The 14,369-nt window shown below is 41.1% G+C and overlaps 1 protein-coding gene across 1 annotated transcript; it reads right to left on the reverse strand.

Annotated features, from left to right (window-relative positions):
• Positions 1-176: 176 nt before the first annotated feature.
• On the reverse strand, positions 177-9,215 carry LOC121923149 (vomeronasal type-2 receptor 26-like). Its single transcript, XM_042453294.1, has 2 exons — positions 9,027-9,215; positions 177-1,125 (listed from the first exon to the last, which is right to left on the reverse strand). Exons 1-2 carry the CDS (start codon positions 9,213-9,215, stop codon positions 193-195), a joined length of 1,122 nt encoding a protein of 373 aa, XP_042309228.1. The 3' UTR covers positions 177-192.
• Between the last annotated feature and the right edge of the window lie 5,154 nt (positions 9,216-14,369).

Here is a 14,369-nt window from a genome sequence, read left to right on the forward strand (position 1 = left end):
GTGCTCAAAAACTAGAGAATGGAAGTGTTATGACAGCTTGTGAAGAGGAAAGCAGAAAGCTGCTTCTCTCTCTACATGTCTTGCTTTTCTTTTGACATTCGGTATGGCTCCGGGGGAAGTTACTTAACTAAGTACTTGATAGAGAACAGTTCACTTTCCAAATCTGCTCTTCACTATTTGCAATAGAAATGATCAAAAACTGTCTTTAGATTTTGTCATTAGATTTTCCTTTGTGTTCAGATCTGGCCTCAGCACAATAATGTAGCATTTAGGGATAAAGATGCAGCCCAAGAGCCCAGCATTGGAGGCCAAGATGGAGAAGATCTGCACAGCTACCATGTACTTCCCCTTGGCACTCAGGTAGGTGGGCACAAAGGAGACCCAGACACTGCAGAAGACCAGCATGCTGAAGGTGATCAGCTTGGCTTCATTGAAGGCCCCAGGCAGCTTTCTGGCCAGGAAAGCCACCACCAAGCAGATGACAGCCAGAAGGCCCATGTAGCCAAGGGCAACGTAGAACATGGTCACAGACCCTTCGTTGCATTTCAGGACGATCTCTCCGGGCTGGGAATGCATGTCCAAGTCAGGGAATGGAGGAGACATGCCCAGCCATATACAAGAGATGACAATTTCAACAAAGGAACATGAAATCACAATAGAGTTTGCCAAGCCCTTCCCCAGATATCTTCTTACTCTATTCCCTGGCTGTGTGGCCAGGAAGGCCAGCACTACAGTGATGGTTTTGGCCAAAACAGAAGAGACAGCAATGGTGAAAATGATGCTGGAAGCAGTTTGTTGAAGAAGGCAAGTTGCTTTCTTTGGCTGGCCAAGGAACAGGAGGCAGGACAAAAAAGTAAACAGGAGTGACAGAAGCAAAAGGTAAGAGAGGTCCCGGTTGTTGGCTTTGACTACTGGAGTGTCTAGGTATTTGATGAAGATACGTAAGACAACCACTGTGCAGAAAAACAAGACTAATGCAAATGAAATCAGGACAATCCCCAAAGGTTCTTCATAAGACAAGAAAGTGATGACTTTGGGGAGACATTGATCTCGGCCTTTGTTTGGATACCGATCTTCTGGACATTTGATGCATCGTTCTGTATCTAAAGAGAAGGAGTGATTTAATATTGTTTAGGGAAGCGTTCTCAGGGAATTTGTGATTGTCATCTGGCTGTCTGACAATATTTGATATGATGTGATTTGTTTGATATTTGATGTTTTTAATCTGTTTTTTTTTCTTTTCTATATGGTAATTTTATCTATTCCTCTTTTAATTGTTATTATCTTAGAATGTACGCCTTGGGCAGGCTTTTATTTACTCCTAATTTTACCGACTTTGTACAGCGCTGTGTATAATTACAGCGCTATAGAAATAAAGTTTAATAATAATAATAATAATAGCAAACAAAATCATATCCATTTAATCAAATAAAGAAACAAACCATCATTCTCTCTCTATTAAATGTAAGGAAAAGATACTGATAAGGAAAACCAGGTTCGCATTTCCTCAGGGTTCTCCTACCTTCCTCAGTGGAGATGGTTCCTACCGCACACAGGTCACAAGAGTAGCAGCAGAGTGGCTTTGCTGCCTGAATTTTTTTGGCATATCCAGGCAGACACCTCTTGACACACCTGGAATGAGGCACAGTCTAGCATGAAAGAGAAGACGCACCAATGAGAAAGCATTTGGGATAATTTCATCTGTGCAAAGGGAAAATACAATTTGGAAAAGATCGATGATAGCTCAAATTCTGAAACATTTTTATGAAAAATGGTGTATCAGGGAGAACACTTTGATGCATCTCAGGGCATTCTTTCTTTAAACATTGCAATCCTGCTTTTGTACACATAAATATACTGAATACAACATATAAAACCAAAAGCTAAGGTTATAATACAATAATAAACTTTAAGGCCAGCTCCAAGGAATAGCTGAAGCAATAAAATAAGAAATCCTCCAAAATAAGAAAGGAAGCCTTCTGGTTGAGATGACAAAATGCTCAACTGTGAAACAGAGGCCCCATATAGACAGGCCAAAATAAAGCTGCTTCAGGTCACTTTGGAGGTATGCTGTTTAAATGATGCATGCGTCCTAAGAGTCTGGAAGCTGTAACAAAGCTGTGCTCCAGTCCTTAGAACTGGAGCGTGGCTTTGGTGTGGCTTCTGGTCTCTTAGGACTCATGCATCATTTAAACGGCATACCTCCAAAGTGACATGAAGCAGCTTTATTTTGGCCTGTCTGTATGGGGCCAAAATGTTCATCATTTCACAACCCCCAAATTGCTGAGTTTTAAGGGGTTTCAGTTCAAAAAGAAACCCTGGAAATCGGCACTCCGGGAAGAGGAAAGATAATTGGGGCTTGGCAGGGACCCAGTTTCCCCTTTTTCCAGAGTTGCAGAGATGTCTCTGAAAAGGGAGAAGAGGGTCTAAGAACAGCCAAGATCTCGCTTGGGTATCTGCAGGGGTACAAGTCTAGCAGGGGTACAAGTCTTCAACCTTTTTAAATAAATGACTTTTAAATAAATTAACAAATTAAAGCAAATCTGACAGAATAAACAACATTTACTTCAAGAACTTCTCACAGCAATAGAAACACAGTTGGCTCTTGGTATCAGCAGACTTGTCATCCATGGATTTGAGTATCCACAGATGGCAAGCTCCCTAATCCCAGTGGCAGCACTTGCACACTGCTGGACCACAATTAGGGACAATGAGCAGCAGGGCCAGAGTGGGAAAGGGTGCTTCCACAGCATCCCTGGGCAACTCTTCCCTCCCACCCCGTCACTGATGGGTACACAGGCAGGAGACTCCACTTATATTCCCCAACTACTAGTCCTGCTGCCACTGTCTGCTTCTCCCAGTGCCCAGCCAGGGTCTCTCCATGGCCCCGATCACCAGCACTCCTTGGTCACTGCCACCACCACCACCACAACATGGCAGGCTCTCCTCCTCCTCCTCCTCCTCTGCAGATGGCAAGCCTGGGGGCACTCAATCTCCAAAGGCTTAGATGCCCCTAAACCCTCAAGGCCTGGATGGTGTATCAGATATGAGGGGCTTGGACAGTGGAAAACCAAACCATACATGATAGCTAATTAGATCTTCATAATTCAACAGACTCTTACATCAGGACATGTCATGCCTATGGCTACATTTAGGGAGGGGGCCTGATCCTTCCTGTCACCTGGTGTCATGGCCTGCCCTGGGGCTGATGAAGAGAGGGACTCTGAGCCTGATGCAGAAACAGACTTTGGGGTGCCAGGAGGTTCGGCGGAGTACCCTGGGCTGGGGGATTCCTCTGCAGCCTCAGAGGGTAAGCAGGACTTGGAGGACGAAGAGATAGAGTTTATCATGACAGTCCCAGGGCCAGTTCCTGAGATGCTCATCCCAGCTGGATGCCAAGAGGATAGGTAATTGACTACAGCTGAGGCATATTGAGAGTCCTTAAAAGAAGCCAGCTGCTTCACTTCAGTGTGGCTGACAATCATTCCTGGAGATTATTTTTACTACTGTGTTTCATATCTCATGGATAACTTGAATTGGACTCTGGTTGTTAGACCCTTGGAACAATATTTTGGACTGTGTCTGTGCTTATCTCTTTTGGCTTCCTGATATTTGACTAGGCTTTGCAGACTGGACTTTTACTCTGACCTCCTGTCCCTGATCTCTGCCAGCTAAGGTAAACAGGACAATCTTGTCAGCCACCCCATAAATCTTCCAGGCAGGCAGAATGGAGGCACTGAAATAACAGAACCAGGAGCTTTCAGATCATATACAGCTTGTAGCTACTGTAAATACATTACAAGGGCAGATTAATCAGATCCAACAACAGCTGCAGCTGGTAGCCCCTGTCCCTGTTCCCCCTTGATGGAAAGTGCCTATTTATTTGCTTGAAAAATTCCTGGGGGAGCCTGAGCAATTGGAAGCATTCCTGCTAGCTACCAGTTGTACATGAATGTGAGGGGAAAGGATTTCCCCACTCATGCAGTGAAAGTTGCCTTTCTTATCAACCTCCTGGCTGGGCCTGCAGCCAGCTGGGCTACACCCTTGATTAGGCAGAACAGCCCGCTGCTAAATGAAGATGACGTAGTATAGACAGCCAAAATTAGTGTACCAGTGCCGGTATTAGGGTTAGGGAGCGCGCACCATCTGCACGCTCCCTAACCCTAATACGTACCGCTGGCGCCAGCACCATTATGACATCACGTCCAAACGATGCAGTGCAGGCGTGACGTGTTCGTGCCACATCAGGCCGCTTGTGGTGGCCTAACAACGGCGCTGGAAAGAGCTCCTAAATGGAGCTCTTTCTGGAGGGCGCCTTGTTCCCGCAGCTACAAAATGGCTGTGGGAACGGCGTCAGGGAGAAAGGGGCCAAGGGCCCCCTTTCTCTCCTGGCTGTGGCTCCCAGGTTGTCCTGGGGCATGAAGCCCCAAGGACACCCCTTTTTGGGACCATTTTGCCGCTTCACCCTGGTCCCGAAAAGTGCCGGACTGGGGCCTTTGGACTGTCTCTGTGGCTGCCCTGGCCCCAATCTGTGTTTGAATGGAGCGGCTGCAGGCCACTCCAAAGGGGCGGTCTGTATCCTGCCTATATTTCCCTTGTAGGGGAGTTCCAGACAGCTTGAGGAAATCCAGTGAGAACTGAGACTGCTGACTGGGAGGTCTACAATCTTTGTCAAGGCCACAGTACTGTTTTGCAATATGTAACTGCTTTCAAGATGCTGATTCCCAACTGGGGATGGAATGACCCTGCCCTACACAGCCAGTTCAAGGCAGAGGAGGACATTTTGGGGTGAGCTAGCCTGGACAACACCCCCAGCGACTTTGCAGTTGCTAATTGACCAGGCATTGTGTATCAGTGGCAGGCTGGAGACATGACTCTGAGCTCATTGGGCAGCTGCCCCTAGGCCCACCTCTCAGCCTGCTTGGATGCCTTCAGTGGCTGCCCAACCCACTCCTCTGCCAGCCTGGATGCCTCCAGTGGCTCCAAGACCCATGCCTGCCTCCGGAGAGGTCACTGTTGGGCCTATGCAACTGGGGGAGGCCTGGCCTCAATTTTCTACTGCTGTTAATGACAAGGCTGCCCGTTATGCCCTCTTTTATTTATTTTGGTTTTAAAAACACTAAGTAATAGGATAAGATCAGGAACCAACATTAAAGGAATTAAAATAAAGAAATTTGCGTTCAAAATAAGAGCATTCATGGACGATATTGTCTTTACTTTGGAAAACCCTGAAAACAGTGTACAACAATTAGTATTGTTATTAAATGAATTTGAGATCGTTTCTGGATTAAAGATTAATAAGGATAAAACAATAATAATAATGAAAAATATGACAACAGCAGAAGAACAAAGACTTGAAAATCTATCATGATTCAATGTAGGGGAAAAAGTAAATATTTGGGCATCAATATAAATAATAAAAATTCTGACTTATTTCATAATAATTTCAAAGCAATTTGGAAAGAAATAAAGAAAGACCTTGGAAAATGGACAAAATAAAAGTTGTCCCTTCTAGGAAGAATATCATTAATACAGATGACTGTGCTTCCCAGATTAGTATTTCTTTTCCAAACAATCCCAATTATACACAACAAAAAAACTGTTTACATTATGGCAGAGGGAAATCTCAAAATTCATCTGAGTGGGGAAAAAACCCAGGATCAAAATGAAAGTATTATGTGATGAAAAGAGCAGAGGTGGGCTGGGTTTTCTTAACCTTAAACTGTATTATGTTGCCGCTTGTTTAATGTGTATTAGATAATGAATTATGTTGGAGAATGAAGAAATGTTAGCTTTAGAAGGTGAAAATTTAAGGTTTGGGTGGCATGGTTACCTGATATATAGGAAGGAAAAAGTTCATAAAGACAGTTTAAACTATTTTATTAGAAAAGCCTTACTGATTATGTACTAAGATGCTTCAGTGGTGTTTACCATATGGCAGCGAAGGAATTAAAAAAATTAAATGGATAAGGTATAAGGATATTGTAAACAATGGAAAAGAAAAATTAGAGATGAAATCTCATGAAGAACTTAAAAACTCAGGTTTAGTTTGCCCTTGGTATTTATTTCATCAAATTACAGAGAGGTTTAAAACAGATATGAAGTTAGAAGGAATCCAGGTTAAGAAAACAGAATGGGATGAAATTATAGAAAAAGGTGAGAAAAAGATGATTTCAAAATGTTATAAATTGCTATTAAAATGGGACACGGAAGACGAGACAATAAAGACTAACATGGTTAAATGAGCATAGCATAGATATACAACAATGAGAGGGTATGTGGAATAAAAAACTGAGCCACACCACATGTCAAGACCTATAGAAAAATATGTACAAAATGATATATGGGTGGCACTTATCTCTCTCCCCAAATTGCCTGTATGTATAAAAACTCCAAGCCTAATTGTTGAAAATGTTCTCACATCCCAGGTTCATATTTTCATCTATGGAGGACTTGCCCAGAAGCAAAAAAAATACTGGACAGAAATTTATAAAGTTTTGAGAACAGAGTTAAACATAGAATTATTATTTATACCAGAGACATTTTTGTTAGGGAAGGTGGATGACAAAGTGGGGAAAAAACATGGAAAGTTAATTTTTTACTTACTAACATGTGCTAGAATAGCTTTTGCAGAAAAGTGGAAAACAGAGACAACTCCAAATATAAATCAATGGTTAACAAAATTTACGAAACGGCAGAATTAGACAAAATGACATTTTGGATGAGGAGGAAAACAGAAGAATATATAGAAAAAGACTGGATTATATTCTATGATTATTTGAAAAAGAGGTGGAAAGACAATATTGTTGTGTGAGAGTGCGAGTCTGGACTAATATATAAGGAAAATGAATTTATTGTGGATTTTGAATTAAGACATATCATAAGTTAATTAAAGTAAGAATTTATTCAAAGATTAGTTAAAGAAAGTCTAGTAGATAATTATTATTTAAAACGATGTAATTAAAAGGATATAAGTTAATGTACAGTTAATGTACACAACTAAAAGATATCAAGATAAAACAATAAAATGAAAAGAAGAGATGGAAAAAAGATCCTAGGTAGAAGGAAGTCAAATCTTTATATATTTCTTTTATAAAAATGAATGAAATGTAAGTTTTATGTCATGTTGTATACATTTTATGTCTGATGTTGATATGTGGATATATATGTTGGACTGAATGGCAATAAAATTTTTAAAAAAGAAAAGAAAGATAGTTACGGTTATGGATATGATACAAGGGACAGAATTCTGTACATGAGAAATGTCTGTAAAGTGCCTTAACGTATGGAACAACCTGATGATAGTGGTGGGTAAATGGTTAAATTATATTGTTTAAAATGATAATTTTCCTACATGTGTTAACTATGCAAAGGTCTGTTAGAGTGATGAAGAGTGGTCAAGGTTTAGTCCTTATGGAAGTGTAACACCTCAATGGACATATGATGTAGTATAAGGAATGTCGGACATCTTACATGCAAAATAATGTAATGTGATGCAACCTCAGTGCCCAGACTTTATCATGTCTCGGGTTTTCCCTAAGGGAAATGTATGTCTGTATATTTATAAATGCATATAATTGATAGTATAGAAGATTATCAAAGAGCCTGCTCATTTCCCATGTAAATATGTTGAGATGCCAATACTTAAGAATGCTTAAGTAGGGTAGTGATGTTAACTTGGCCTATTTGGTTTAACCACCATCTTGTGTTGGCAACCAATTAGTCAGAAGATGATAATAGAACCCCAGAGAGAATTATCTGACAAGTGAGAAGGCCCCTCAATCCCTCAGTTTTAAGAAACAGGGGACTGCCTCTGTTTCACTGTACTCTTCCAATGTCCAGTTTGTGAATGGTAAACTACCATTGGCTTTTGAGAACAGCATGTTAAGCGAGGGAGAAGAATACTATCACTCTTTCTTATATTTATGTAGAAAGAACCAGGGCTCTCACGGTTCAAACTAAATTTTCTTCCAAGTTACCATAATGGCATGCTTCATAGAATAGATGCGAAGGCCGTCACTCAAATTATTCCTTGCATCCACTCTACAGTGATATATTCAGGGCAGGCCAAGACAGCAAAACTATACCTGTCTGATCAGGGTTAAGTCCCACAGTGCTGAGTGGTTTTTATAACCAGCTTGTTGTGCACAGAATTGCATGTTCAGTCTCCTGTGCTCTAATCTGTCAAATATTGCTGTGTAATAAAACTGCTATCATAGACAATGAACATAATTGCCATCTAGTCAGCTTTGACTTATTTGTCTTATAAATGAAAGAACTCCATGTCACTCTGTTATCAACAACTCTTATATTGTACTTGCTTGAATGCATTTATTTGTAATGCAGTCTTCCTCTTTTCTTACTGCCTTCCACTTTATCAATCATTATCATTTTTGTAATGAGTTATGTTACTGCATGATGCATCCAAATTATTATGTTAGCCTCAATTTGGTTGTTTTGGCCTCATCATCCACTTTAAGGTTTTGTAAATATCTGTGGTCATGCTTATCAATTTGCAGAAGACACTAAATTCGGAGAAGTTGTTAATACCCAAGAAAACAGGAGCTACCCAAACATGACTATTCCACATACATTTGCTCATTCTTGGGTGGAGCATAATTCTCCATCAGCCTTTTTAATGAAGCACCTTATTCACTGGCATTGCAGAAGCCTGTGCATGCCTCATGGCACATCGGCAGATAGACAGTTGGTTGAACAATGCCAGCATTCAACGGAAGAGTAATGTAATGCAATCACATAGTAGACATTGTGCAAGTACAATAGATGATCTTGGCCAATGAAGGCACAAAACATTTCCTCAGTGGTTCCTGGTTTCATATAGGGTAGTGAGCCCATTCTGAATTTCAATCTGAAATTTAATAGATCTATCCCCGAATGGACCGTAACCCCGAAAGCAGTTGCACCTTGAGCAACTGCTTTCAAGTTTCTACTAAAATCTGGAATGAGATCCCTGACCCACCTGACAGGACTGAAGTCGCTCACCCGTTTTTCTGACTTTCTCTTACCTTGTTAAACTTCAGGGGCCACACAATGGCTTCTGGGTGAATGGTGAACTTTGTCTCATAGTCTGCCCTGGCCTCTATACTCCCAATGTTCACTCTGGCTTTCGTCTCGTTTGGAAACAGGACCCAGTTCACAATGTCAAAGCCAGATGCTGCCAGATCCACATCTTCATGTGAAACCTGTCCATTCATGGAAGTATTAGAAAGCTGGACATCTCTTAAGAAAGCATGTAGCTAGAACGAGAGAAAAAAAAAGACACTAACATTTTGCTAATGGAAGGGAGAGTACTGCTAATCCTTAACCATGTGCACAACCATGACAAACCCTCGTGACACTGTCACAAACCTTATAACAAACAGCTTCATTTATAGTGTTCTCTTTCTGTTAAAACAACAACCCTCAATTGAAGTTAATATTTTTTTAAAAATTGATTTTCACTAATTTCCTTTTTTAATCATCTTTAATTATTTAGTAATTTCCCTTGAAACTGCTGCCCCAAATCTCCACATGCAGTATTCATCATCATCATCATCTACTCACAGTGTCAAAGGCTTTGGTGAGGTCGACAAATGTTACATAGGCGGGTTGCAGACTGCCAGAAAGTACGTGACGAGCGCGTACTAGGGTTAGGAAGGGGCGGTGCTTCCGCGCCCCCTAACCCTAGTACGTGCTCCATGCATAGAAAATGGTGGCGGCCTTTCCACACAGCCGCCGCCATCACTACGTCATGACCGCACCGCCTCCAAATGAGGCGGTGCAGTTGTGACGTATTGGGGCCATGCCAGGGCACCTAGGGCGCCCTTTTCGCGGCCCTGGAAGGAGCGCTCCTTCCTGGCTTTGCCTCGCTGGGCGCAGCCTTCAAACAGCTGTGCCCAGCGACGCAGAGGAGAAAGGGGACGTCGTGGGGTGTCCTTGGGGCTTGGAGCCCCAAGGATACCCCTTTCCAGGCGGTAGGGAAGCGGCGCTTTGCTGCTTCCCTGCAGCCTGGAAAGCGGCAGATCGGGGCCTCAGTGGCTGCCGCTCTGGCTGCTGAGACCCCGATCCGGCAGGGAAACGGGCGGGTGCAGGCCGCTGCTTTTCAGCGGTCTGTATCCCACCATAGAGTCCTTTATTCTGCTCTCCACATTTCTCTTGCAGTTGTCTAAGGGCAAATACCATGTCTGTAGTGCTCCTATTAGCTCTAAAGCCGCATTGGCTTTCAGGAAGAAGCTCTTCTGCAATAGCAGGGACTAATCTGTTCAGCAGTATCCTTACAAGGATTTTTCCAGCAATGGAGAGCAGTGTTATACCTCGATAGTTTGAGCAATCCGATTTTGCTCCTTTTTTCTTGTACAGAGTGATGATGACTGCATCTTGGAGATCTGATGGCAGTTCGCCTTTTCCCCAACAACTCACAAGGAGCTCGTGGAGTTTAGCATGGAGTACATGACCTCCATGTTTCCAAGCTTCAGGTGGAATTCCATCAATCCTGGCAGCCTTGCCATTTTTCATCTGCTGTAAGGCTTTAATGGTTTCTTCCAAAGTAGGAACTATGTCCAATTTCTTCTTCATCGGTTGTTGTGTCATCTGTTGAATAGCTGAGTCTTGGACTACTCGGTTGGCACTAAAGAGGCTTAGGAAATGTTCAGCCCATCAGTTTAGAATGGAAGCTTTATCTGTGATTAGTGTTTGACCATCTGAACTGTATAGGAAGCTTTGGATCTGATATGTAGGTCCAAACACTGCTTTAAGAGCTTCGTAAAATCCTCTGGAATCACCCAGATCTGCACAACGTTGTGTCTTTTCTGCTAAATTGATCCACCACTTGTTCTGAATGTCTGTGAGTTTTTGTTGGAGTTGACTACATGCAAGGTGAAAGGAATTAAAGGAAAGGAAAATATACAGAATAGAAGACTGGATGGATGTAAGAATAGAGAAAGGAAATATAAAAGAAAAACTTATGGGAATAAAAATTTCATGGTTTCACTATGTGCAAATAGAACAATGGATTAAAAATTGGAGGAAAAGGAATGTAGAAAAGAAAAAGTATATGCAATTTGAACAAATAGTTCAGAAAGGAAGAGAAATGGAAGAAAATGAGAACATAAAAGGAATTACTAGTAAAATTTACAAAATGTTGAAGGAGAAGAAAGGAGGAAAAATAAAAGGAAATATTTTAAAGGGACTATGGAAAGAAGAATTAGGATGTAAAATAAATGACAAGGAATGGGATAGAATTTGGGAACAAAGACACCTGAAAAATTTATCGGTTTGCATAAAAGAAAATTATTATAAGTTGATTTGGAAATGGTACCTGACTCCAGTGAGATTACATAATACTAACAAGAATAACTCAAAAAATTGTTGGAGAGGCTGCCAAAAAATAGGGTCATATATACATATAATGTGGTGGCAATGGAAATATGTACAATTTTTTTTGGGGAAAGTGATATTAGAAATAGAAGATGTTATGAATATAAAAATAGATAGAAGACCGAGCATAGTTTTGTTATAGTTATATAACTCAGAGAAATGGAAAAAAGGAGAAAAAGATTACAGCAGAAAGATTAATAACAGTAAGTTGCTGGAAAACGAAAATAGACGTAGAAGTGGAGGATTGGTACAAAGAGGTTTGGAAATTAGCCATCAATAATAAACTGACATGTAAACTGAAAGTAAAAAAAGGACTATGGAAAAGAAATGACTTTGAGGGGATTTGGAAAGAATTTGTTGAGAAAGTACTGAGAAAAGAAGATGGAAGATTACCTCCAGAAGACGAACTGAAGTTCTGGATGGAATATAAGGATGGAAGTGGCTCCGGGGAAGGAGGGCACTGAGGGGTATATAAAATAATCTGTTAAAATGTAATAGAATGTAGGGAGAAATTTGTTTATGGAAATAATATAAAAAATAAATAAAAAATAAATAAAAGCAACTTAGAATAGGAATTACAGAATAATAATTATATAATAAATAGGAATTACAGAATAGGAATGCTGGTGGAAATAAAGGTTAACAATCATTTATAAAACTGGATCTGCCCTGGACAACAAGAGACAATCACCGGATGGGGAAATCTCTTGCTGTCTCTACAACAGGAGAAAAGATTGATCCATATTCTACCAACAGCCAAACAAACTAGATTTGATTCAGAACAAAGCAAAAAATTAACTTGGTACTACTCCCAACAGGAATACCTGCCATGGCTGCAAACTTTGACGATCCAACCTTTCTTCTTTGTTGACCAAAAACATGCGCCTGGATCTGGCTGAAAGGGCAGCATTTAAGGCATGTGCCACAACATGGACACTTCTGTAAATGCCGTAGCTGTCTAGGTACAGGAATCTTTTAGTCTTTTCTTGAAACAATGTCTCCAGTGCCCCTTTCTCTCTGCACCTTGTCCAGCCTTTCAGGGGGAATCCATGTATGATACAGAAACAATCAAAAGTTTCCTTCCAAAACTGAACAGAAACAAAGGAACCTTCAATCTGGGAATCTGTAACAGAGGAATCTGGGGAATAGGAGGTGTGTTTAATCCTTTGGAGATTCTTTGGAGCCAAGGACAAGGATCCATGAAGGAATAAGAAGGACTGATTCTCTAAAACTAAGTTCAAATTGATGTCCTGAGAAGCAGTTGTGATCCACACTTTTGTCCCAACATCGTGAGTGATGACAAGTGGACTAAATTCATAGTGATAGTCCTCACAGGAAACAAGCACATTGACTTGTGCCCACTTGACAAGGAGATCTTTCTGGAATGACTCATCTAAGGGCAATAGTTCTGATCTTCTTATTGAGAAGGCAACACAAATTCCATTCTTGATCATCAGAGGCATCAAGACACTCATGAACCTTTCTCTGTTGTCATTGTCTGGAGCCAAGAGACCAATCCACATCCATTCAAAATGCAGGAGCAGTTGAACTATCCCCTGGTACTGGGTTTCTTCTGTGGGCACCATGCGGTGAATAAAGGGGAATTGAGGTTTATCATTGAGCTCTTGGGCAGCAAAGCCATGATTGATCTATTGAGGAAAAGATTATTTGTTACTATGATATTCAGCTAAAATTTTTGATATCTCTTAATCTGAAATTATTACTATCAAATGAAATATTAGCCATTTTGATAGGAGGGAGCTATTCATTTCTTGGGAGCTGGCATGTCATAGTGATTTGAGCATTGTTTTCTGCTTCCAGATGTAGCAGCATAGAGACTTCTTGAAGAATGAGGTGTTCTCTGCCCAGGAAATGGGCCTGTGGCTTCACAAGAGACAAAGACATCCTGGATCCCAAGAGGAGTTACTTTACTACTCTAAATGGAGTTTATATTTTACTACCTTTGCCTCAGCCCTTGTGGCCTAGACAGGTCTGGTCACAGCCTGCACTGAGATCCCTCCAAATCAACTGAACTAGAGCAAAGACAACACCTGAACAAAAAGGAGGTCTGTGACTCCAACACCATCACTTTTCTTGTTCCTGTATGATTTTTCACATCTTTTTGCCTAATGAAGAAGCCAGTGGAGATTTGAAAGCTTGCATGATGTGCTTTGTACATTTTGACTGGCCAATAAAGCTCTCATTCCTTAATGGATTTTAGGTTTTGTTTTATTTTGCTGTATGGCACCCATGAATCTGTATCCTGAGTAAAATGATGAAATGTGTTGTATGTTGTGATAAATGGGAGTACCTCCTTTTAGCAGGGCCTTTTTCCCTGTGGGAGGGGATACTGTAATATATGAGGAGTGATGACATCATAGCTAGTGTGAAGGCAGCCAGCCAATAAGATGTACTTTTGAGAAGCATAATGAAAAACCAGTGGTTTTGATATTTTGGGATGCAGAAAAAGCTTTTGATAATGTACAATGAACATTTTCATTTGCAGTGCTGGAAAAAATAAACTTGGGGAGCATTTTATAAAATGAATGAAATCAGTATATGACACTCAAAATACTTAGACCTTGCTAAATGGAGAACTGGCAGTGTCAAGTTAGATACGTACAGTAGGGTAAAATGCCTGTTTTCAGCAAGGAGGGTCCCAAAACACCTGAAGGAGGCTGTGGTAAAACTTCTTTTGAAAAAACCTTCCCTGAATCCTATTGCAGTAGATAATTACAGGGCAGTCTCCAACCTTCCATTTTTGGGCAAAGTGCTAGAGCATGTGGTAGCTTCTCAACTCCAGGTCTTCTTGGATGAGACAGATTATCTAGATCCATGTCAGTCTGGATTTAGGTCTAGTTAAGGGACAGAAACACCTTTGGTCGCCTTGGTGGATGACCTACTTAGAGAACTGGACAGGGGGAGTGTGTCCCTGTTAGTTTTGCTGGATCTCTCAGCGGCTTTTGATACCATCGACCATGATATCCTTCTGA

The sequence above is a fragment of the Sceloporus undulatus genome, chromosome 2 (genome assembly GCF_019175285.1).
Source record: "Sceloporus undulatus isolate JIND9_A2432 ecotype Alabama chromosome 2, SceUnd_v1.1, whole genome shotgun sequence".
Taxonomy (NCBI): Eukaryota; Metazoa; Chordata; class Lepidosauria; order Squamata; family Phrynosomatidae; genus Sceloporus; species Sceloporus undulatus.